General features: G+C 40.8%; 1 protein-coding gene across 5 annotated transcripts; it reads left to right on the forward strand.

The window, feature by feature from the left end:
- Nucleotides 1–583: 583 nt before the first annotated feature.
- On the forward strand, nucleotides 584–23,077 carry LOC117863070 (uncharacterized). Of its 5 annotated transcripts, none has more exons than XM_034746652.2 (27): nucleotides 584–808; nucleotides 895–1,010; nucleotides 1,110–1,248; nucleotides 2,807–2,905; nucleotides 2,988–3,056; nucleotides 3,158–3,292; nucleotides 3,391–3,459; nucleotides 4,817–4,872; nucleotides 5,596–5,755; nucleotides 7,541–7,705; nucleotides 8,843–8,927; nucleotides 8,999–9,202; nucleotides 9,335–9,426; nucleotides 9,520–9,562; nucleotides 11,755–11,912; nucleotides 12,789–12,899; nucleotides 17,612–17,680; nucleotides 17,787–17,930; nucleotides 18,049–18,123; nucleotides 18,379–18,555; nucleotides 18,646–18,731; nucleotides 19,258–19,312; nucleotides 19,800–19,925; nucleotides 20,033–20,146; nucleotides 22,253–22,372; nucleotides 22,557–22,686; nucleotides 22,765–23,077. In XM_034746652.2, exons 1-26 carry the CDS (start codon nucleotides 668–670, stop codon nucleotides 22,620–22,622), a joined length of 2,874 nt encoding a protein of 957 aa, XP_034602543.1. In that variant the 5' UTR covers nucleotides 584–667; the 3' UTR covers nucleotides 22,623–22,686; nucleotides 22,765–23,077. The 5 variants fall into 5 exon arrangements, with proteins under 5 accessions (XP_034602543.1, XP_034602544.1, XP_034602545.1 ...); XM_034746653.2 differs by having other exon boundaries at nucleotides 5,617–5,755; XM_034746654.2 differs by lacking the exon at nucleotides 19,800–19,925.
- Nucleotides 23,078–23,402: the final 325 nt, after the last annotated feature.

Below are 23,402 nucleotides of genomic sequence, written 5' to 3' on the forward strand. Positions count from 1 at the left end.
ACCGCAAGTTTGATGTGATGGGGAATCTTCTTTTTGCATAGTGTCAAAGTTGGGAGTTTGGAGGGAAGTAAACAAGGGGTAAACTAGAAGGATCAAGGCTCAACATAGGGAGCCAAGCTAAGGGGGTGTTTGGGAAACACCTCCTAAAGTTTAGCACCCGTCACATCGGATGTTTGGATACTAATTAGGAGTATTAGACATAGACTATTTACAAAACTAATTGCACAGATGGAGTCTAATTCACGAGACGAATCTATTAAGCCTAATTAGTTTATGATTTGACAATGTGCTGCTACAGTAAACATGTGCTAATCATGGATTAATTAGGCTCAATAGATTCATCTCGCGAATTAGTATAGGGGTTCTGCAATTAGTTTTATTATTAGCTCATGTTTAATCCTTCTAATTAGCATCCGAACATCCGATGTGACACTCCTAAAGTTTAGCACCTCGTATCCAAACACCCCCTAATTATTTTTGTTTATCAATTTTGTGCTACCTCATATGTTGTCAATTTGGCCCATACGTCCGGCTCGGCCCAACCCTGCCCCAGGCCGCCGGGTCCAGCGTCCCACACGCCAAGCAGCAGCAGTGGCAGTTCCAGCAACTTACAAGCAACAAACGCTTCTCCCTTCCTTTCTCCGCACTCCACCTCCGCGGCGTCGCCATGAACGCCGACCTCGTGCAGCGCTGCCTCGAGGCCGGCGGCCGCGACCTCCTCCTCCACCACCCCTCCTCCCCTCCCTCCCCGACCTCCGCCTCCGCCGCCGCATCCTCATCCATCCTCCAGTCCCTCCCCCTCCACGTGGTAAACCCTCTCCCCCTCGTCTCCCCTCTCCTTCTCTCTCCTTATCCATTCCTCGCCCTAATCCCTTCCTCCGCTGTTTTTCCCAGTCATTCGACCGCGGGTACTACCTCCTCGTGAAGGCGATCCAGGAGCTGCGCGCGCGCAAGGATGGACACATCGTTACCGTCGGCATCGGCGGACCCACCGGTTCCGGCAAGACCAGGTACGGCGGCGACATCATACGCTCCTCCCTATCAATCGCGCTAATTTTTGGGGAGAGGTGTTGATTTCGTAGTGCTTTTCGTGGTGTTGTGCTGTGCAGCTTGGCGGAGAAGGTGGCGTCGGTCCTTGGGTGCGTCGTGATTGTCTCCATGGAGGACTACCGCACGGGAGCTGGTGGCGATGATGGCAGCAGCGACATCGACGCCATTGATTTCGACGCACTCACGCGCAACCTCCAGGTGTGGGTCTGGGTTTTCCCTCCTCTCGACCAATTGGGTTTTGGGTCGGATTGGTTAGATGCACACCAGCTGCTTGCTTTAATGACGGTCCAAGGTGTGGTGAGAACTGGTGGGCTTCAATCGCTTGCCGATTGTACCGTTTGGTAGGGCTGCACTAGTGGTCGTTGTTGAAGGAGAATTGAATTAATGGGGGGACGCATGGGATACATGGAGTTGTTTTCAGAAAAAGAAGTATCCACTATCCGGTGTTTACCTTTTTGCCATCAAATTCTCTTTCAGTCCTCTATGGGATTGAACGATAGAACCGTTCTTTTTTATAAGGGAGTCACACTTATTGAATTTGCACTAAAAGATATTGCCGTATGATGACTACATGGCGATTTAACAGCTGTTTGAACTTTTGGTTATGGTCGTGCAGGAACAAATGGAACCTGGGCTTTACAAATATTATTGGCCAGTTAATAAATAGTGACTACATGCGACTGAATTAGAAGGACATATCTTATTCTTGTATTAGATCTTTGCATATGTATATATATATATACACATATATATATACAGCAATGTGTTGGTTTCCCTGTCACATGCTGTTAGGCACTTCCTTTTTAGTGCTTAGAGCCTTCTTGTTATTATCCTTGTGCATAGATTACCTAGACTTAGCTTATATCCTTTCATTTTTTTGTTCTTGTAAGTTCTAGCATATCTTCTTTCCATTATACCAGCAGTGTGCCTGTGCCTTTCAACTGCATTAAAGGTTGGGCTCAGGGCCACATATCGCATACTTGTGTGAACAAGCATTCCGATTGTCTTATAGAGGTAATAAAGTGCAAATCCAGAGTGTTATCTAAGCTGGGAACTTATGTGCCTGATCACCAAATAAATAATGGTGTCAGTATATGGAAAACCCAATACTCCTTGGTTCTGATCTACTTACCTGTGAATTTATAATGCTTTAAATCTCTTAGTGTATTGGGACATTGAAAGGTCCAGATTCTGCAAGATTTAGCATCCCTAACCTCTACGAAGACTTAGGGCCTGCTTGGTACTCTGCCTCCACTTGCCACGCCCAAGGTGCTGCGGCGCCACAAGAAGTCTGGCTGCTGCCTGGTTGGAGAAATGGATTTGTCAGGCACACGCAGAACTGTAGCAAATCCCTCCACAGTGTGTGGCACCGAAAGTCGGCGCTAAACGGTGGCGCCATCACACCTGCAGCGTGGCAGGATGTGGTTGACTACCAAACAGCCTCTTATGGTGTAATGTTTTAGTTTTATCAAATATATCTTGGAGACTGCTCCCCATGGTTTTGGTATTTTACTGTGATGATTTGCTGTTGGACCTTTATATGCACAAATTTGGTATTATTATTTTGTAGATTTGTCCAAAGTTTGTAAAACTAATGCTGGCTTTTCTTATCGATACTCAGCACAGTTGGTTGGCTCAATATTTTACATGTTGATTGCGCTATTTTAATTGTATGTGGTTTGCTTGTTTCAAGTGTTAATTGCACAAATTTTATCGATATGGTGTTGACTCCCATATGGTCATGTCTACTGAGCAGGATCTTGTAAAGGGTAAAGATACGATGGTGCCACTAGTTGATTTTCAAGAGAAGAAACGCACAGGTTGGAGGGAACTGAAGATTTCTTCATCTGGAGTGGTGCAATATCTCAGCAATACATGCTATACTAATATAAATTCTTTGCCAATTTTATGTCTTCTGATACAAGTTATCCTTCTAGGTGATTGTTGATGGTGCGTATGCTCTGCATTCAACACTAAGGTCATTGCTTGATATCCGGGTTGCTGTGGTAAACATGATAATTCTCTACATTCTGTTAGTTACTTTTGTGAAGACTTATTCGCAGAACAGTAATCTTACCTGTTGAGTAACCTTGCAAATGAGTTTCAGGTTGGTGGTGTTCATTTTAGTCTGCTTTCTAAAGTTCAGCATGATATTGGAGATTCTTGCTCATTGGACTATCTGATCGACAGCATATTTCCATTGTTTAGGAAGCACATTGAGCCAGACCTGCATCATGCACAAGTACTCCGTTTGTCTATCCATTGCTGTTATCTTCTTTTGTTTTTTGGCATTCATTCAGTTCTTTGGTCATGATGTTTGCTAGTGATTTACTGGTGCAGATTAGGATTGACAACAGCTTTGTCTGCTCATTCCGAGAACCTTACTACAAGCTAAAGTGCAAAAATGAGGTCAGCAAAGGATTGCTGTTTACTAATACTGTTGTTAATATCAATGTTGCTGCTTATTTCATGCAAGATTCATTTCTTTTAATCTTTGATGATTTTTATTATATACTATATAGTATTCTTGACTGGATGAAAGTTTTTTTTAAAAAATGTGGTATTATTTTTGTTTTATTGAGATGAATAATCATATTTTTCTGGAATAAATAACATTGTGTCAGCATCCTCTTTTGTTAGTCCTTGCACCAAAAATTCTTATAACAGTTCCTGCTAGATGGTTGGTCGCCTAGTTCTGAACACACAGTATTGGGGTACTAGCTTTAGTGAGTCTAGCACAACAAGCGTCAATGCTGGCAATATTGGAGCTGCACATATGCCAGGTGCTGGCACTAGCCAATCTTATATATCCAACCACATCTTCACATGACCACAGCGGTCAACAGATAGTTAAGAATTTGCTTGCTTTCCCAGTTTGTTAGGATAATTAGAGGTGTTGAGGTTATGTATCCCATTCTTGACATAGCTGTGATTAGCTAACATTTGTTAGGGCCTTATCACGACCTAAGGAACTGAGGCATATCGATTGTGATTAAGGAAGAATATTGTATGGAGTATGTTCTTGTCCGTGTCTGGGTCCAAGGCGTACCTTGTCCTGCCTCCAGACAGCTCTAGGGTCACACATCCTTGCGCCTCCCATTTGTACTTCCTGCACCAGTTCCATGCCAGCCTATGACAACTGGTCAGCCAGAGACCGGTTTGCACTTTGAAGTATTCCACCTAAGATTCCTTTAATTTCTGTTCTTAGCTGGAAAACCCTTACGTCATTTCAAGAATGATATTTGTAGTCATTCACTAGTTTTACCTGATCGTCCTGTGACGTTTCATGACAAAAATACTGCTGTTTAAATTCAGTTCAATGTTCATATTTGAATGTTAATTTGACAGCGCTGATTTTACAAACAGATGCATTTCAATCTTGTGTTTTTAGTGTATGTGTGATCAAATTGGTCAGAACTGTAAATTGTAAATGCTAAATGAGCAAAAGGTTGGCCTTGGAGAGCACACTGCTTTCAGAAAATTCTACATGTGGCGAATGCTGTATCTGAAATGCCATAATTATGAACCTATGTTACATTTGAATATTGAATTTGAAGACCTCGACTGAAATGTGGCCTTTTTACTCATGCTCATTTTCAACATTTCATTTTAAGTGGTTTTTTATCCTCACAATCTAATATCCAGCGAAATTAAGCTGTGGTACACAATCATAATGTGCTTACTAATTGCTTGCTTGTAGCTATGCTTATTCTTTCCACCTACTTATATGCTTTGTTTTTTTTTAACTTTTCTTATTTTATTGTAGTCACCAGATGGCACAAAGTTCTATTCTTTTGATCAAAATAAAGCAGAAACTGAGAAGTGAGTGCATCTATCCTCTTCACCCTCTTAATTTATTTGCACACTCAGCTGGAGTAGTTCTGAGAGTTTAAGGTTGTCAAGATTGTAGGAGTGTGCGATTGCACAATTGTATGCTTGGACTTAAACCTATATTGGGTCATGGATAGTAACTTGAAAATTGTTAATTATTTGTGCTCAGGAATCAGGATTGGTTCTAACACAATCCTGACCGCAAACTAAGTCAACATAACCTTTGTCAACACTTCCATTACTTCTAGTTCTATCAGTGTATTTTTTTTATTTCATTTTCACCCTGTATACGGCATAAATTTAAACAATACACGTATAATTGAATATCCTTTGAATAAATGCATCCATTTAGAACATGGGCAGCATACCCCCCCACCCCACCCCACCCAAAAAAAAGTTTTTTTTTTCGGGGGGGGGGGGGGACTACAACATTTATTGTACATGCGGCTGTGTAATTTTTTTAGTAAATACATGGGGTAGCACATATCACACTCAAATGCGTGCAAACTACAAAATCTTGTCAACGATTTTCATTAGAAATGTTTGTGATTTTATAAATCTGGCAGGATTGTAATTTTATGATTATTCCTGTCAAATGTTAAAGATACTACCAAGATCAGGATCCTGACAGCCTCTGTAGAGTTCCCTTGTACCTTCATCAACCTTATGTGTGTTCATTTTACTTTGTGATGATTGGTTTGTTAATTATCCCAGCTTTATTGAGATGTACCTTAGGCCACCTTTTGCTTCTGAAGAAATGAAGATTGATGATTGGATTAAAGTAAGACAATGTGGAATAAGATACTACCTATCTCTTGGAGACCAGAGGATTGTTGACAAATACTTTATAATCCGTCCAAAAGCTGAGTTTGAGGTATGCACTGATCTTAAAAGGATCTGTTTTATTTTTCCTTATGTTGCTGAACAAGAACTGAAAACTTGCATTGCTTTATCATTCTGGAAAGAGAATTGGTGCTGTCTTACTAAGGTGAAATAGTATGTGTTTGCCAGTGTTGAGAGCACATATACGGGCTTGTTTGGGATTGCTCCTCCAGTTCCAGGATTTTTTGGAGCTACCAATATCTAGCTCAAGTGATCCAAAAATTTTCTGGAACTATAGCTTTGCCAAACAGGGCATAACGGCATCCTTCACTCAAACATGTAATAAACATTAGATTACTTTTCTTGAATACATAGGACAGGTGCATAAGGCTCTCACGTTAGGCGTCACATTACAGACAGACCTCTTCCCACCAGCCGAAGGACCCCCTTTGAACACTCGGTGATGCTCTGTTGAACACACAATCATTGCTTTCTTTTTATATCGACCAAGCTCCCAGAGTTACCGGGGAGTTAAATCTTTTTCTCAACAATCTGTCCACCCTTTTACTTGCCATCATCCACCAAGCTCCCAGAGTTACTGGGGGGTTGATTTACTGCACTGCAACTAGAGATTACTATTTTTTTTCTTGAATATGCAGGACAACTGCGTATCATTGTATTAATAGAAGAGATTGGAGTCATACATAGACCCAAAACACACACACACAAGCTGACCAAAAAGGAGCTTAATCACCTATGACTGAGAAGGAAGACCTGACCAAAAAATCCTCTAACCATCACCCCAAGCTGTGCACTGGGATAATCCCTTAGCAGCAGCCATAGACCATAAGAGGGCTTCCTCCCTAGCAATGTTGAGTGCCGAAGACATGCTAGGGGCAGCCCCATTGAAGACACAATCGTTTCAATGCTTCCAGATGGTCCAGGCGCCAAGGATGATGAGGGAATTCAGACCCTTACGCGCATCTCCGCTTACTTCAATGCCTCCTTGTCCCACCAAGCATCATAGGACAAATCGACCAGCTGTGGGGCAAGCGAAGCAAGACCGATGCTAAGTAGGATGTCATACCAGAATTGTCTTGCAAACACACATCCAATGAGAGGTGCTGAATGTTCTCCTCTTGATCACATAGCACACATCTGTCTGGGTGAGGAAGGCCTCGCCGAGCCAACCTGTTTGCTGTCCAACAGCGATTGTGAGCAACCAGCCACATGAAGAAGCGACACTTACGAGGCGCCCAAGATTTTCAGATACGCTCATACGGTGCTAAGCTGAGAGCTCCCACAAAAAGTGCATCACAGGCAGATTTAGCTGTGTAGTCTCCTGAGGCTGAAAACTTCCAAATATGCTTATCAGGAATCCCCTCCTGTAGTTCCACCCCTTCTAATATGTCCCATAGCTCAAGATATTCCATCTGCGTTTCCAAGGATATCTCCCCCTGAATACCTTCTAGCCATTTCTCATCAGCAAATGCATCCGTAACAGTGTGTCTGCTTGCCCTTCTTTTTGGTATACAGTGCTTCATATAAATGCGTGTTTATGCTGCAAGATATTGCAGATGATCTTAATTTATTCGGGAATGATATTAAAACATAATTTCTTATGCAGCTTCTACTGGATCACACTCCCTAAGATGAAATATGTTTCATTACTTTATTGCATTTAAGTCACAACGAACAAGTGTTTTTATTGTCAGTCTGGGTGAAGCCCTTCGTATATAAAGAGCTAAATTGTTTTATGGGACACCTTGTACCACTAAAACTTACAGCATTGTAGGTGAACATTCTGACCATGCTGCATGTTTCTGAATGATCTCAGGTTGGACGAACAACTCTTGGAGGATTGTTGGCCTTGGGATACAGTGTTGTTGTTAGCTTTAAACGTACAAGCACGTCTGTCAATAGAGATCAATTACTGATAGCGGTAGAGGCCATCGACACCCTAAATGAGACCTTTTTGGTGTTAAAAGGCCCAAGTAGAAAGGTATACATTCTTCTATGCTAGGTGATGAGTTATGACTCATTTGTGCTCTGCATCGCACTCATTTTTTTCTATAATCTTGGGGATTTCTAAATTAATCAAACATGATGTCCATTCCTGGGTTTTGCCACCTACTGTTTTATGTCCATCCTTAAATCTGATAAATGCTAGTACCTTTTATCTTGTGCTAAAATTTGTTGATTTCATCTTCTTGTGCTTCAATTATGTCTGCTTTTTCGCTTAAAATATTTAGTCTGACTTTTATTGCATATGGTCATATAACTCGTTAATATTTTTCTTTAATGCTCATTATCACATTTTCATATTAAATATTTGAGTTTGACACTTGTATATTAAATTTTCCTCCTATGTCATTGTTAAGATGTGTCTTTTCCCCCCTAATGCGTATCATTATATTAAGAAGAAAAGGAGTCTAAGAAGACTCACCCATTTGTGTGATGCTAATTACATAGTGGTTCGTTGAATAAAACTAGGACACGACCATCGACCATATAAACTCTCATGGCCACACGCTATTAAGGCTTTTTGGCCCCTGCCATACACAATTTAGCCTCATCTCTAATGTCTTGCATGAGAATGCTGAAATTAGGCGAGGCACCCTTAAAAACACAACTATTCCTATAATATTAATAAGAGATGTCATTAACATACATCAACTATTTGTTATACCTGTTTACTTCTAGGAAGCTTATGAATTGTATATCAGGTGATAGCATAAGTCATGTGTGTGTTGGGTGTAGTTGGTGGTGCATGTGCACCTTATCTATCTATGTAGTAGCTACTTATTCCTAAATTACCCCTGCTACCTACCCCTGCCTTATCTCTATATGTACCCCCCCCCCCCCCCCCCCCCCCCCCCCCCCCCCAAACTGCTATCTATGTGTGATTAATGGAAAAGGTCATTTTGGGCCAACATCAGATACCTGGAGCTATAGGACCTTTTATGTTGTGAATGTTATAGTGGACTAATTGAAAGATTGATGTTCATGATTGCTACTGCTGTCATTGTGTTGTCAACATGTTTCTCCAAGAGGAGAAATATCTATGATTATGAATTCTTAAATTGTGATTGAACACTGGATAAAGATTGAAAAAATTTAACTGACTTACATAATTTAGGTTGTTGCAGCGGAATCTTCTAAGCTTGGTATAAAGGGGCCATGGATCACAAAGTCATACCTAGAAATGATATTGGATAGCAAAGGTAAAAATATCCATTATTCCCTTAATTTGCAACTAGACCAGTTTGCTAATAAGTTGCCCTTTTGATATTAGGGGTTCCGCGACTTAATACACCACCACCAGTCTCTAGCACACTTCTAACTGAAAGCCAAGAAAAGAAAATTGCTGCACCTAAACCAATTCGTGTTTCTGCTGAAAACATTACAAATCTTGATGACTTGATGCAACCGTGGACGAGATCTCCGCCCAAAAAGTTGGAACAGGAACATGTTCTGGCAAAATGGCAGTTTATCACAGGTTACTAACTTTAATTTTGCATGGGAATTTGTGATTCTGTTTCCATGGACTATTTTGGAAAGAAAAAGAAGAGGCTTAGGACCATGGAGTCCAATCAATAGCATGTAATGATTATCTATTACATGTTTTCAGATTCTTCTTCAAGAAGTAACATCCAGCTAGCTCCTCTTCCAGATTCCTATGATTTGGATAGGGGCCTTCTTCTATCAGTTCAAGCAATTCAGGTAAATGGAGCCTCAAGTCTATGTATGCCAATTGTTAATTTATAAACATATGTAACTGATATCACATTAATTGTGTATTATGTTATCTATCAGGCATTGTTGGAGAACAAAGGTTATCCTGTGATTGTTGGGATTGGTAATTCCTCCACCATTTTTTCTCAACATTGTAGAATTGTGTTTAGCGTTTAGACTCAACTGTAGAGAAAACATCTGCCTTTTTGTAGTTGATGGCTAAAAAGGTTATATAGAATTGCATCTGGCTCAGAAACCATTCAATTTGCCTTACAAATCCAAATATTCATAATAGCAATTTTAGAACTATAGGTTCCTACTGAAGTATTTTAGAATTATAGGTTCCTACTGCTTGGTCAGGATCCTAATTGAATGGATTTCCAGTGATGGTAGGCTTCAGTGACTGGAAAAACACCAAAAATAATGGATACAGATGTACAATTATTGGGACAAAAATGTACCTATTCTTGGTCTGAGTGGTGTATGCTGTGCTGGATGCTAAGATCTAGGCAGAATTTCATTTCATCACTGTATACTTATGGGAATCTGGTTGTGCAAGTATTACTATTGTTAGTGGGTTTATCTCTTTTATGTTTCTGCACTGGTTACATATCATGCTCTCCTGGTGTTGATTTAAATGTCAGTATATCCACTGATTCTGATCAGTGACGGTAACTGCCTAGGGCACCCCTATTGTTGTGCAAAGGGAGACCTTAAGGCTGAACTGGCACCTTAAGGATACCTTACAGAGTACAAAAAAGGGATACCTTATACACTTGACATTGGTCTTTGCCAGGAAAAACTAAAGACCCACCTCTAGGCTTCAGATAAAATTTTGCAACAATTGTCACTGTTTCTTGTTGTTGTCAGACATGGGAGAGAATGAGGATGGTGCTACTCATTGTTGCCCGCCATGGGTGAGAAGTAGAGAATGGGGAGGATAGCACACAATGGGGAGGAAGATGCTGGTATGAAAAAGGGGCATTGGAATAGGACATCACCCCATGGGGAGGAGGGTGCTGCCGTGCTCCCATTGATAGCCACTGAGCTGCGTCGTTGAGTTCCACCCTATCCTCACCTCACCTCCTCCATTGAGTCCCTCCTTTTGTGTACCCCCTGCCAAAGATCCAACTCTGGGTGCTGTGTTGTGATTAGGGGCACTATGGTGGTGAGGGAAGGGGGAAAGTAACCTTTAGGATTGATCTAGACAAGCTAGAAAGAGAGGGAAAGGGGAAATATTGTGGAAAATGTTTTTTTTTGGAGGGTGGGGGGGGTGAAAATGATTAACGGGAAGGGGAAAAATAATAATTGCCATATATGTTTTTGAGTAAAATACACGGGCAGTCCCATAACTTGTCATGGGGTGTTATCTAGGTCCCTAAACTCTCAAAATGTATTTTCAGATCCATGAACTTGTCTCAAGATGCCATAACACATTTTTAGGTCCCCCAACTTGTCTCAGGGTGTCATCCGAGTCCTTAAACTCTCAAAGTGCATTTTAAGATCCCCCAATCAAGCACCTAGCAACACATGCGTGATCACTAGCATAAGGTGGTTGTGAAGGCAATGAGCGAGGAAGAAGCATTGCCATCAGCGACAGGTGACAAGTTCTAAGATTTGAAAATGTATTTTGAGAGTTTAGGGACCCGAATGAAACCCGAGGACAAGTTTGGGGGGTCTAAATATGCACTTCTAGAGTTTATGGATCCAGATGACACGTTGAGACAAGTTTGGAGAGCTGCATTTTGAGAGTTTAGATATCCGGATGGCACCACAAGACAAGTTCAGGGACCGCCGGTGTATTTTACTCTATGTTTTTTATTAATGTGTGAATACGTCTTAAAGCCCTCCAAGGCCTTATATGTAACCACAACTTGGCTTTAGCCTCATCCCCACTTCTTAAGGCCCATGGTGACCTTATACAGTAGTGACGCCCTTAGGCAAAGTATTGGGAAAAATCTTCCCCAAATCATACAACAGGAGCTAGTTACTTATGTCAAAAGAAGATCCAGTAAGTACTGAGGCGTGGAAATTACTTGGTTAGGCAAGTGCATTTTAATTTTCATATACTCAGAGAAGGCATGAGATTCCGGGAGGCACAAACTGTAACCTTCTCGGTTGGGTTAATCTACCTCTGTAGTGCATTCTTAATATAGTTTTGTTTTTTTTGGTGTTTCTGCTATACTTTCATAGCAAAGATCTCTCTCTCTCTCCCCCTCTCTTTCTCTTTGGTACCACATTTGGTTAGCAAATTTCGTTTCAGGGTTTTGATTTAAGTGCTGAAGTTTGTACTATTTTTCCTGATATTATTTGTAGGTGGTCCTAGTGGATCGGGAAAGACAAGTTTAGCTCAGAAGATGGCAAATATAATTGGCTGTGAAGTTGTAAGCTTGGAAAGTTATTACAAGCCTGAACAAGTGAGAGATTATAAGTATGATGATTATAGCTCATTGGATATAGCTTTGCTGACTAAGGTGCTATAACCTTTTCATTTCGTATGGTAACTTATGCTTCGAATGCTTCCAAATTTCTGAACATGCGAGGTTAATCAAAACTAGTTTATCAAAAATTGATGGTTAGGCAGTTACCGAATTTCCTTATGTTGGTATCAGTGCAACTTGCATACTTACCATTGTCACTGGTATTTTGAAGGTGTGGCAATTAATGATCCTGCAAGTTAGGATGTGCAGATGCTGATATTAGTAATTGTGTTTTTCTTTAATTCAGAGTAACTATAGAAACATAAACAATGTAAAGGATGAGTCTAAAAACGGACTAGATACCACAGTGCAGCAACCAAAAACTGGTCCTTACTAGAGCAGTTCCAAAACATGTTAATGAAATCAATGCCAAACAGAGCCTAAAGTAGTCGGTTCATGGTTCAGCGGTTCTTTAAATATATATGAACCACAAAAGGTGCTGCCTTATTTTTGTTTCTCTATGAAAGTTAAGTCATAAAAATAATATTAGGCCTCTATGATTATCGGCAACCCCCTAGTTACAGTGCTTATGGTAGTATTCTGGTTCCAGTATAGGTCTGTAGCTTTATCATTTACCTGTAGTTGCTTATTGTTTGGTTTGCACGTTAATCCCTCTATTTCACAACATGAGTCTTGTTACTCGAGAGTCACCATTCCAAAATGTCTATTGTTGTTGCAAGTTTCCATCTTCCACCCATTAAATGATGTGAAGGGGGTTTAGTGGTTGTAGCAAAGAGTTTTGAGAGAATTTAATAAGGGGCATGTATGGTCATTTTATATTATGAAATTGTATAGTTTATGGTGTTAATTCATGATCTTAGCAACTATATTGTTGATTAGTTACTGTCTATAACTATTATTATAACACAGACCATTATGGAAATCAGAAATAGTCATAAGGCGGAAGTTCCTTGCTTTGACTTTGAAAACTTCAGCAGAAAGGGGTTCAAGGAGCTTCAAGTCTCTGAGGAAAGTGGAGTGGTAAAGTATATATCCATCCAACCCTCTCATTGAGTACATTTTGCTATGTTTCAACTGCCCTAGTTTTCTATTCTTGCATGATACTAATTTTGGAAATTTCCAATTATCGTATTGGAAGTATAAGGTATTCATCTCTGGAGAATTAAATCCTCTGGTACATTGTGATATCTTCTGAATATGCAATTCCATATCTCCGGTTTGAATGGTTCTGTTTAATTTTATGGTATACTTGATAGAGAGATGAAAAACTTGACCTGCGGGGGGTAAGACAGCCCCTAGGTTTTTGCTAAGAGAAGGACCTTCTCACGCGAGAAAACCCCCGAATCTCTGCCCCACCCTTACACGGGGCCCGTAACCCATTATGTGACTAAACCAACCACAGCTGCGACCTGGGCCAGGCCTTGACCTGTGCTTTGGTGTGGTGACAGATGAGGGGATTTTTTGAACCCCAGCCTGAAATTCGCTCCCACGGGGTTCCCCAGGACCTTTTTTTTTCTTGAACACGCAGGAGAGCTGCGTATCAATATATTATGAAGAAAGAAGGGTGAAGCACAGGCTTTTTTAAAGGTAAAAAACCTGAAGAACCCCCCAGCCATTTCCCACATGTGCAGCTCATCCTTAATAACAGACAGAAGGCCATTTAGGTTAGGTTGAAGTCCATCAAAAACGCATCGATTCCGATGGTTCCAGAGTGACCAGGCCACTAAGATTATAGTTGAATTGAGCCCCTGTTTAAACTGACCATTCACCATGCTGCTAACCTTGTTCCACCAATCCTCAAAGGAAATATCCTCAGTCTGTGGAACAAGCACTTGCAGACCAAGTTTTTGCAAAACTTCAAACCAAGTCTGGCGCGCAAAAACACAAGATAATAACAGATGATCGATTGTCTCCTCCTCTTGGTCACAAAAAGGGCACTGCTCAAGATGTGGCAGTCCTCTTTTGGCAAGCCGATCAGCCGTCCAACACTTGTTATGAGCAACCAGCCACATAAAGAATTTGCATTTATCGGGGGCCCAGTCTTCCATATCCTTTCCCAAGGTTTGAATGATGGCTCCAATAAACATCGCCTCATATGCTGACTTCGCTGAATATTTTCCGGATGATGAGAATCGCCATATGTGAGAATATTCCACTTCAGGCTGCAGTGCTCTTTCTGATAATAAATCCCATAGGCCAAGGTACTCAACTAGGACATCCAGGGTGAGAGCTCCTCTTATGTCAGTAACCCATCTTCTATCAGTTAGAGCTTCATGGACTGTTCTTTTCTTTGCTCGATTAGAGATTGAACCAAAGAGGTGTGGTACAAGCTTATCAAGGCTCTGCCCATGGATCCAACTGTTAGTCCAAAATAGAGTGTTCCTGCCGTTGCCAACTTCCGAGATGATGGCCACAGAGAAGAATGATTTGACCGAGTGATGTACTTGGATGGGGAAGAAGGCCCATGGTTTGTCAGGTTCAGTTTTTTGTAGCCAGAGCCATCTCATTCTGAGGGCCCAACCAAGTTGCTGCAAATTAGATATGCCAAGCCTAGTGGATGAGTAACTTTGGGCCAAGCTACCAAGCAATGTCCTCCTTTAGCATCCTTTCTTCCTTTCCATAAGAAACCCCTCCTGATCTTGTCAATGGACTTAAGTGCTCAAGATGGGAGGTCCACAGCCATGGTCAAATATACAAGCATGGAAGTAAGCACAAACTGAACAAGAACTTTCCTCCCTGCCCTTGTTAGCAAATCAGCCTTCCAGCCGGGAAGTTGGTCTGCTATTCTATCAATTATTGGTTGGACTTGAGCCTTGGTCAATTTGTGTAAAGAGAGAGGAACCCCAAGATATTTGCAAGGAAAATCAAGCAGCTGACATAGGAGATGCAATTGGATTGTCTCTGTCCTCTTGTTTACACTGAATGGGCAGTACGCTGCTCTTCTGAATGTTGGTTTTTAAACCAGAAGCGTTTCCAAAGAGCTCTAGCATATCCAGAGTGATATCAATGTCAGCAGCTGAAGGCCTTAGGAATAATACCACATCATCTGCATAGAGTGACACTCGGTGCTGCAATGCCCTTCTAGCAAGTGGTTGAAGTAGATCCTCCTCTTGAGGCCTTTTTCACCATGTAACATAATACATCCATGACCAGAATGAATAACATTGGCGACAATGGATCTCCTTGTCTCAATCCACGCTGATATGTGATTTTCTCTCCAGGAATGCCATTGACTATCACCTGTGTTGATGAAGAAGTGAGCAGGCCACTAATGATGTCACACCAGATCTGTCCAAAGCCCAAATTTCTCAAAACTTCCAGCAGAAAAGGCCATGAGACTGAGTCAAAGGCCTTTGTTATATCAAGCTTTAGCAGAATCCGGGCTTGTTTCTGTTGGTGAAGGTAACGAGCCATTTGCTGCACCAGCATAAAGTTATCCTGTATAAACCGCCCTTTTATGAAAGCACTCTGGCTGGAAGAAACCATCTGATCAAGACGGCCTGCCAAGCGGTTGGCTAAGATTTTCGTAATAAGCTTGGCAAAGGAGTGAACCAAACTAATTGGTCTGTACTCTTTGATGTGTATGGCATCCTCCTTTTTAGGTATGAGAGTGACGTAGGCTGAATTCAACAAATCAAAGTTTCCAAATTTCCTGCTCCAGATGGCCAAGACAACTGTCATCACATCAGTTTTAATTATAGGCCAGCATGCTTATAGAAATTGCCTGGTCCGGCCCTGGGGCCTTGTCAGAAGGAACTGAGCATATTGTCTTCCAGAGTCCAGACTTCTTCCTCAGAAAAAGGAGCTTCCAGTCCAGACAGATCATGGTGCGGGATGGCCAGCTCTTGCAAATTGACAGTAACCTCTCGATCATGAGCTTCACCCAATAGCCTGCTGTAGAAGGAAAAAATATTGTTTTCCTTGTCCTCATGACTGGTGAGTACATGCCCATCCTCAGCAGTGAGTTTGCAGATGAAGTTCTTTCGTTTGCGGTGTCTGGCATGTGAATGGAACAGAGCTGTGTTTGCATCTCCCTTGGAGAGCCAGCTTATGCGAGATCAACTTCTAGCAATTGTGCGCTGCAGCGATGAGAGGGCTAATGAATGCTTCTTAAGCTGTTGATGCAGCCACCTTTCCTGGTTAGATAGAGTTCAAGCATCCTGTGCTATTTCCAATTGATGAAGGACTTTCCTGGCCAAGCCCAGTTGAGAATTAACATGACCGACCTTCCTGTGGCTCCAGCTTTGTAGACCTCTGACCGTAGCATTGAACTTTCTAGCAAGGGTAGCAAAGGGACAGGTAGACACTGGGACAGATGTCCAGGCCAGCTCTACCGTCTCCTGAGAGCCCTCCAATTTGGTCCAGAAAGCTTCAAAATGGAATGTAGCTTTACCCGGCTTGACAGCATTGAGGCTGAGTAAAAGTGGGGATGGTCAGATCCATCCGTGGTGGCACTTTGCAGCAGGTTGTCAGGACCCATTCTGTAGAGTATAAAACTCTGTCCAGCCTCACCAGCGTGGGTGAATCTTGCTGATTTGACCAAGTGAATTTGCGGCCATGCAGGTACACATCATGCAACCCAAGGTCATTGATTAACCGGCGAAACCTGCCCATCATTGCCCGGTTCAGATTGTCATTGTTCTTGTCTTCAGCCTTCACAATAAGATTAAAATCTCCCAGTACTATCCATGGTCCATGACATGCTGCTCTCACATCCCTCAACTCTTGTAGAAAGAGCAACTTGTTATCATCTCCTTGAGGCCTATACACGCATGTGAGCCACCAAGTTGGCCCGATACACATCTTAACTGAACCGAGACACAATAATTGTTCACTCGGACGTCCTCCGCAGGTCCAAGGCAATGCTTCCAAGCAACCAGAATCCCGCCACTGCCCCCAACTGAAGGTAGCTCCACAAAGTGAGAGAAATCCGAGCCAAGAGTGGATAATATTATTCCTTGAGTGATTCCATCCATCCTTGTTTCCTGAATACATACTACATCAACCTTTGAAGCATTAACCAAGGTACGTACTGAGTCTTGTTGGGCCCTAGAATTAAGGCCACGCACATTCCAGCATAGGATGTTGGACGGATTCATGATAACACAGCAAGAGACGACCAACAGATCACACAGGAAAAAAGGGAATTAGGCCCTCAGCTCCTGCTCCAGCACATCCTCGTCAGGGACAATCCAGCCAAACAAAGCCGCAAGGGCTTGGGCATGTGAATTGACCAGCGATGAGGACCAAGTGAACATCTTACTATATTCGTCAAGCGCCTCCTGGCTGATACCCAGTTTCGCCTAGGATGTCCAGCGCCCGCATCACCTTCTTTATGTTTCTGGTGGAGGAAGCATCACAAGTCGCCTCAGGCTCAATCCCGGCTATGCGCCGGCTGCGGCGTGGAGGTGCAGCCGGCGTGCAAGCATGCTGGCGGATCCTGTTGGTGCGTGGCGTGGGGAGGATCCTGTTCCCGAGGACCTGAGGAGTGCTACTAAGACCATCTAAACAACTCAGCTAGGGGCCCATTCACCTTGATAGATAGATAGATTGATGAAAGTCTGAGAAAGTTGACATATTTGTATTTGAATGAATGAAGACACTGTAGTAGAATATGGTTCGATTTTGATAATACTGTCTTCCACGCACACTTTTGGTATTTATTACGTTCTCCAATGCTTAGATCTCATGGATAAGGAGTGATCCTTTCTTGACTTACATTTGCGTACCAGGTAATCTTTGAAGGTGTCTATACTTTACATCCTGCTATAAGGAAATTGCTGGATTTGTGGATTGCAGTTGTAAGATCCTTCTTTTCAAATCTTCAATGATTTCTAGTCTGTTTCCATCCTTTTCCTACTTCACCATAAATATTTGTTTTGAGGTTAACATATCCCCTTGCATTAGGTTGGTGGAGTTCATTCACACCTTATCACAAGAATACAGCGAGACAAGAGCCGTGCAGGCCTTTCTATTTCCCAGACTGAAATCATGACCACTGTGTTTCCACTGTTTCAGCAATACATTGAACCGCATCTTGTCCATGCTCATGTTAGTACAGGAAACATAATTGTTGATCTAATTGATTATTTTCCCCTTATATAACTGTCCATTGTTTTGTTCTTATTATGCATTCAGACTTATGCATCGTTCCTTCTGTACTTGGCAGCTTAAGATTCAAAATGATTTTGATCCCGTGCTCTCTCCTGAAAGCTCACTTTTTGTGTTAAAAAGTAAAAAACAGGTAAACATACAACTTTACATTCCTACATTTCCAGTGTTAACCCCTGGGTGATAGTTGATAGTTGGGAGGCAGATCAATGCTTTGTACCTAATAGGTGATTTGGTACGCCGAGGCGACTGCCTTGTACATATTAGCTGCCTAGGATGGATAAATCGGCTAGGTGGGGTTTTGTCATCGGGCAGCTATGCAGACGCCTAGGGGAACACTGTGCATTCCATGTTTTGGGTAGTGATGAGTTTTTGCTCCCTTTGTTAGGTGTCCTACCAAGACATATTGAAGGTACTAGATGCTACTAAAGTCTGCAGCTCTGTCCAGAACTTTACTGATGTGTACTTAAGGCTTCCTGGCGTACCATCAAATGGACAGCTCACGGAAGGCGAGTGTATCCGGGTTAGAATTTGTGAAGGAAGATTTGCATTGTTAATACGAGAGGTCTGTAGACTTATCATCTTATTTCATTTATGCTTCTTTGACACGAGTCAGTAACATGTTGCCCTTTCTTTTCCCTTCAATATATGCTAGCCTATAAGGGAAGGAAATTTTATTATTCAGCCAAAGGTTGATTTTGATATCAGTGCCAGCACTGTTGCAGGGCTTCTTAAGCTTGGGTAAGTGGTGCTTTGTTTGATATTATCTATCTTTTATCATGTTTCAAGAAAAAATGTACTGGGCATTCCTTGATTTAAGTGCTGGTGCAAAGGTGTAAACATCAAACTTTTAGTTTTTTTCCCTCAAATGCACAGGAGAACTGCGGTAAGAAGAGTTTTAGAAACTCATACGTCACACAAACACGCACAAAAAAATCTTGAGTTGTGACTAATGTGTCTCTTGTTGCACTTAGTTGCCATTTTAGTATGTACCATTCGAGTGGGATGCTGTGTAAGATGTCACATGATGGCACTATTGCCAAAGAACAGTATGAATGTTCAATTAATGGTGCACCTGAACTTAAGACAGTTTGCGAACTATGCTATTACTAGAAGAGCTATATAAAACAAAAAATTGGGATTGTATTCTAGTAAATTTTCGGTTGATATGCAAAAGCCATCTATATATTTCCTAAATTATTTGAGCCTCTCAGAAATTCCTTCGACTATTACAATGTACTAATTTATTTCAGTTCCTGTTTTGTAGTTACCAAGCTGTTGCATATATTGAAGCTTCAGCTGTCATTTACCAAGATGGAAAGGTTGTTATCTTCTTTAAGAACTGTTGCTCTTCTTTTTTAAGGAGCCAAACTTGCATCTAGCCTATCGCAAATGGGACCAAAGTCTTTATCATTTTTGTTCTTGTAAAAATCTGCCTAATCCAGTGCAATTGTGTCTTATGACATGCTTGTACAGTGATTAATGATCCTTTGGGATAATTGTTGTGCTATGCATGATTAAGCACACATACTGTAGATGAGCAATCTTGTTACTTGGGAGGGACTGCTGCATCTCCTGTACCTCACAACCATTATGAATGAACATATGAATCTGGCACCTATCTCACATTTTGTGCTTTGAAACTACTTAATAAGTAACTTTACATACCTAAAGCAATGCTCATCTCATCTGGTATTTTATATAGCATTATGTGAAATATTATGATGGAAGCAGGATCAGTTGTATCTGTTCAAATTACATTGGTTTAAGTACCAAGTATATTCTGATGCATTTTTCACTCCATTGAAGATTTTAATAGAAGTTGACCATCTACAAGGTGTGGCAACTCCATATCTACAAATTAAAGGGACAAATAAAGACATAGTTTCCTCTGCTGGTTCTGCACTAAGCTTGGATGGTTCATACACAACAAAGGTTTGGTTAGGACTTGGGAGTCCTGAGTCAATCCATGAGAAGCATAGGCATATACATAACTTATTTCCTGTATTTATTCAGTTTCATGGTTCCTTGCTGCTATGCAGAGCTATCTTCAAATCATTTTGGAGAGCTTACCAGCTGATGATAATGTTTCTGTTGGTATTCACAATCAGCAAGCTGCAAGGCTGCAGGAGCTGGTTGAGTTCATCCAGTCACAGGTATGTTTGCTATAGATTTCTACGTATGCACATTTTTTTGTACAACATGCTAGGAACCTTTCTTGATGCTATTCACGAGGGCAGTAATAATATTGTCTGCACTAAGCTACCATATTGTTTCAATTAACATACGAGGAACGTTATTAGAAAAAAGAATTGGAGCTCTTGGCGTTCTGTCAGACCATAATGAAAACGCAATCTCTGTTTTTCTTGAAGATGAATACGATATTGCTCTTTTTTCCCAGAATGGAATTTCTTTTTCTGATTACTTCTGGATTTAGGCGTTTTTCTAGTGAGTCCTGGTAAAGCTCCCAGACGGCGTATTTTTTTTAAACGAGGCCCTTGATAACGGGACATGAAGACTTCTTTTTTATTTTATTGAAATTTCATTTCACATTTTCAAATTGTAAGGAATTCTGACCCCCAGATTTTCTCATCGATAAATGTACGAAATAAATCCAATTTGTAAGAAAAAATTCCCACAAATTTTAGATTTTCGTGTCGGATTATACTACTACTCCCATCACCTCCAGTCAAGTTTACTTGATGTTTCAGACAAAAAACATGTTTCCCTGTCTGAAAGTTAAGTATACTTGAGGAATTAAGTTTGGGGGGACCTAACTACTCTCTATGAATTCGTAAGTTGAACAAATCTAGGGAGCTCCTATGCAATTTTCTTCGAGTAAAATGTTCTTTATGGTAATTTTGTACCATATATGATAAATGAGGCACGTTTGTTGAAGTGTCAGATCACTTCATTTTGGGCCTTTTGAATATGCTTTACAAACAGATAATACTGTGGTCCTCTTGTTTAGCCTATATTATTGAGCATGTCTTTTTGTTGTTTAAATTAATGTAGCATTCTATCTACTCCCCCAGTTTCAAAATGTAGGTCGTTTTCGCATTTCTAGATGCATAAATTTTGCTATGTATCTAGACATAATCTTATATTTAGGTGCATAACAAAACTTATGCATCTAGATAACCCAAAACGACCTACATTTTGGAACAGAGGGAGTAGTTATTACTGCTGGAAGGGTCTCATTTCTAAGGCATAGAATTGGCTGGTTTTCTGCCCCCTACCAGTTTTGCTGGAAGCAGCACAGTTTGATTATAAGGCATCTTGGCTGGAATCCTTAATTCATCATTGTCATTCTGTTACAAATTTCAGATAAAAATTAGTCTCAATTTAGTATCCTGCAAATGACCGGTTTGACCAGGAATCAGATATTTCCTGCCAGTTCTTGGAAGCTGAAACCATAGTGTCAACCAAGGTAATAAATAGTGTATAGCGGTCTAGTAGCAGATTAATCCCTGGGTAGTGGATCGCGGGTAGTAAGTCCTAATATCGGAATTCAAAAAATAGTCAAAATTTTGAAGCATATAGAGATACTAACAAGTTTCTTTAAAAAAAATAAAAGTTTTTGAGTTAGTAATTAAATTCACGGTACAATAGTCAGAAAGAAGCATAAATAAACAGATAAAAAAAGATGCATGGATAAATACTATTAACATTAAATTCTCATGTCAGTGAAGTAGAACATTATTTGTCATCCCATCATCGCCTAAACTATCATTCTCAACATTTTTATTGCCATTTGGAACATCTTCATTGTCACTTTAATCATCAACATAGCGAATAGCAGCCCAACTTTAGCAATAGCGACCCACAATAGCTGGTGCTAAGCACAATAGTATCCGCTAAGTCCACACTTGCAATCTTAGGTCTGCTGCCTTGTAGCGGTAGGGGTCCACTAGTGCTATTGCGGGTGCTATTAACACTATTTATTGCACTGGTCCCAACTGAGAAAATAGCAGACAGCTCAACTCTATTTCTCCTCTTTAGTGTATATATTATTACTTAATGGGCGGCCTCATCTGGACCTCTAAAATGGAGTACAAGGCTATTTAGCTCTTCAACAACTAAATGATAGCAGAAAACTCAATTTGATTTCTCTTTTTACATGTATAACAGGGTAAATTGATGGCCTCATCTGGGCCTTTAAAATGTGCAAGGGCTATTTAGCTCTTGAACAACTGTTTGTCTGATAAAAGTCATGGATTTCTGTCTACTTATTCTCATATATTGGAATGATCATAATACAGGGAGGGAGCTTCAGTTCAGATTCATCTTCACCTATGCGAGAAATTTCTTCTACAGATAGTGTTCTTGATGATATGCAATCCAGGATAAGGAAGCTTGAGAGATGGAATACAATAAATATGGTAATTTTCTATATCTTGAGCGCTACTGTCCATATGTTGAAATTTAGTTCCATCATACAATCAACTGACTTGAGCTTTGGTAATTTTATATACAGCATCATTGGTAAAATGATATATGTTAGATAAATTTAATATTATGCAAATTCGTAATTCAACTGGTGATCCAGTTACTTTTCTTATGCAGGTTTTGTGGACTATATTACTGTCTGCTCTTGTTGGATATTCATTTTACCAAAAAAGACGTCACTGATTAAGTGATATGGTTGACCTCAACTGAACAGTGCTTGATTTTGCTTTAGGCAGTGATCCTAAAGGTTTGAAAAAGGACACTTTGTCTGCAATTGCTCTTTCAGAAACTTGCATATTTGATACTATCTTCTATAAATTTGCAGGGTCTTTTTGCGAAATGCTGTGATGATATTTCTGTGCTGATGATACAGATCCTTTGACAGTTTTACTGATAGGGTAGGACATATAATTCATGGTGTTTGCAGAACTGACGGAAATCATGCACACCACTGGCACAAAGTAGCTTAGGTGTAAGTCCTAAAACAAATAACAGCATTTGTTATCCATCCATAATTGTAAATACAGACCTCAGACATGTGAGGTGATGGCCACCCTGCGCGCCGTCCCAAATGTCTGAAATAACGGCTGGAGAAGGAAAACCCTCATGCTGAATGTTTTGCTGTGTGCCTTCTTTCATATTCATCTTTGCTTAAGAGCGCCTTCTACTGTTTGGCTTTTCAGATAGTCTTTTTGTGCATTTTTTAGGTGTTTATTGGAATGTGAGTTTTCTTGCTTTGTCGTATGAGCCATCGTCTACGATATGTGAGATTTTTGTACGATTCTTGATTTGGGTCATGGGTTGAACAAAATCTTGTTAAAAACTTGTCCCCCAAAAAAGACAGGAAGTCATGGAACCTATTAAAATTTTGGTGACTCGTTAAATTTCTTCTAAAATGCCTATGAAAAGAAATGGTAGTAAGAAAATGTAGTATTAAATTGCATGCGACTATCGGAAGGTGAA

This window comes from Setaria viridis, chromosome 7 (genome assembly GCF_005286985.2).
Source record: "Setaria viridis chromosome 7, Setaria_viridis_v4.0, whole genome shotgun sequence".
Lineage (NCBI taxonomy): Eukaryota > Viridiplantae > Streptophyta > Magnoliopsida > Poales > Poaceae > Setaria > Setaria viridis.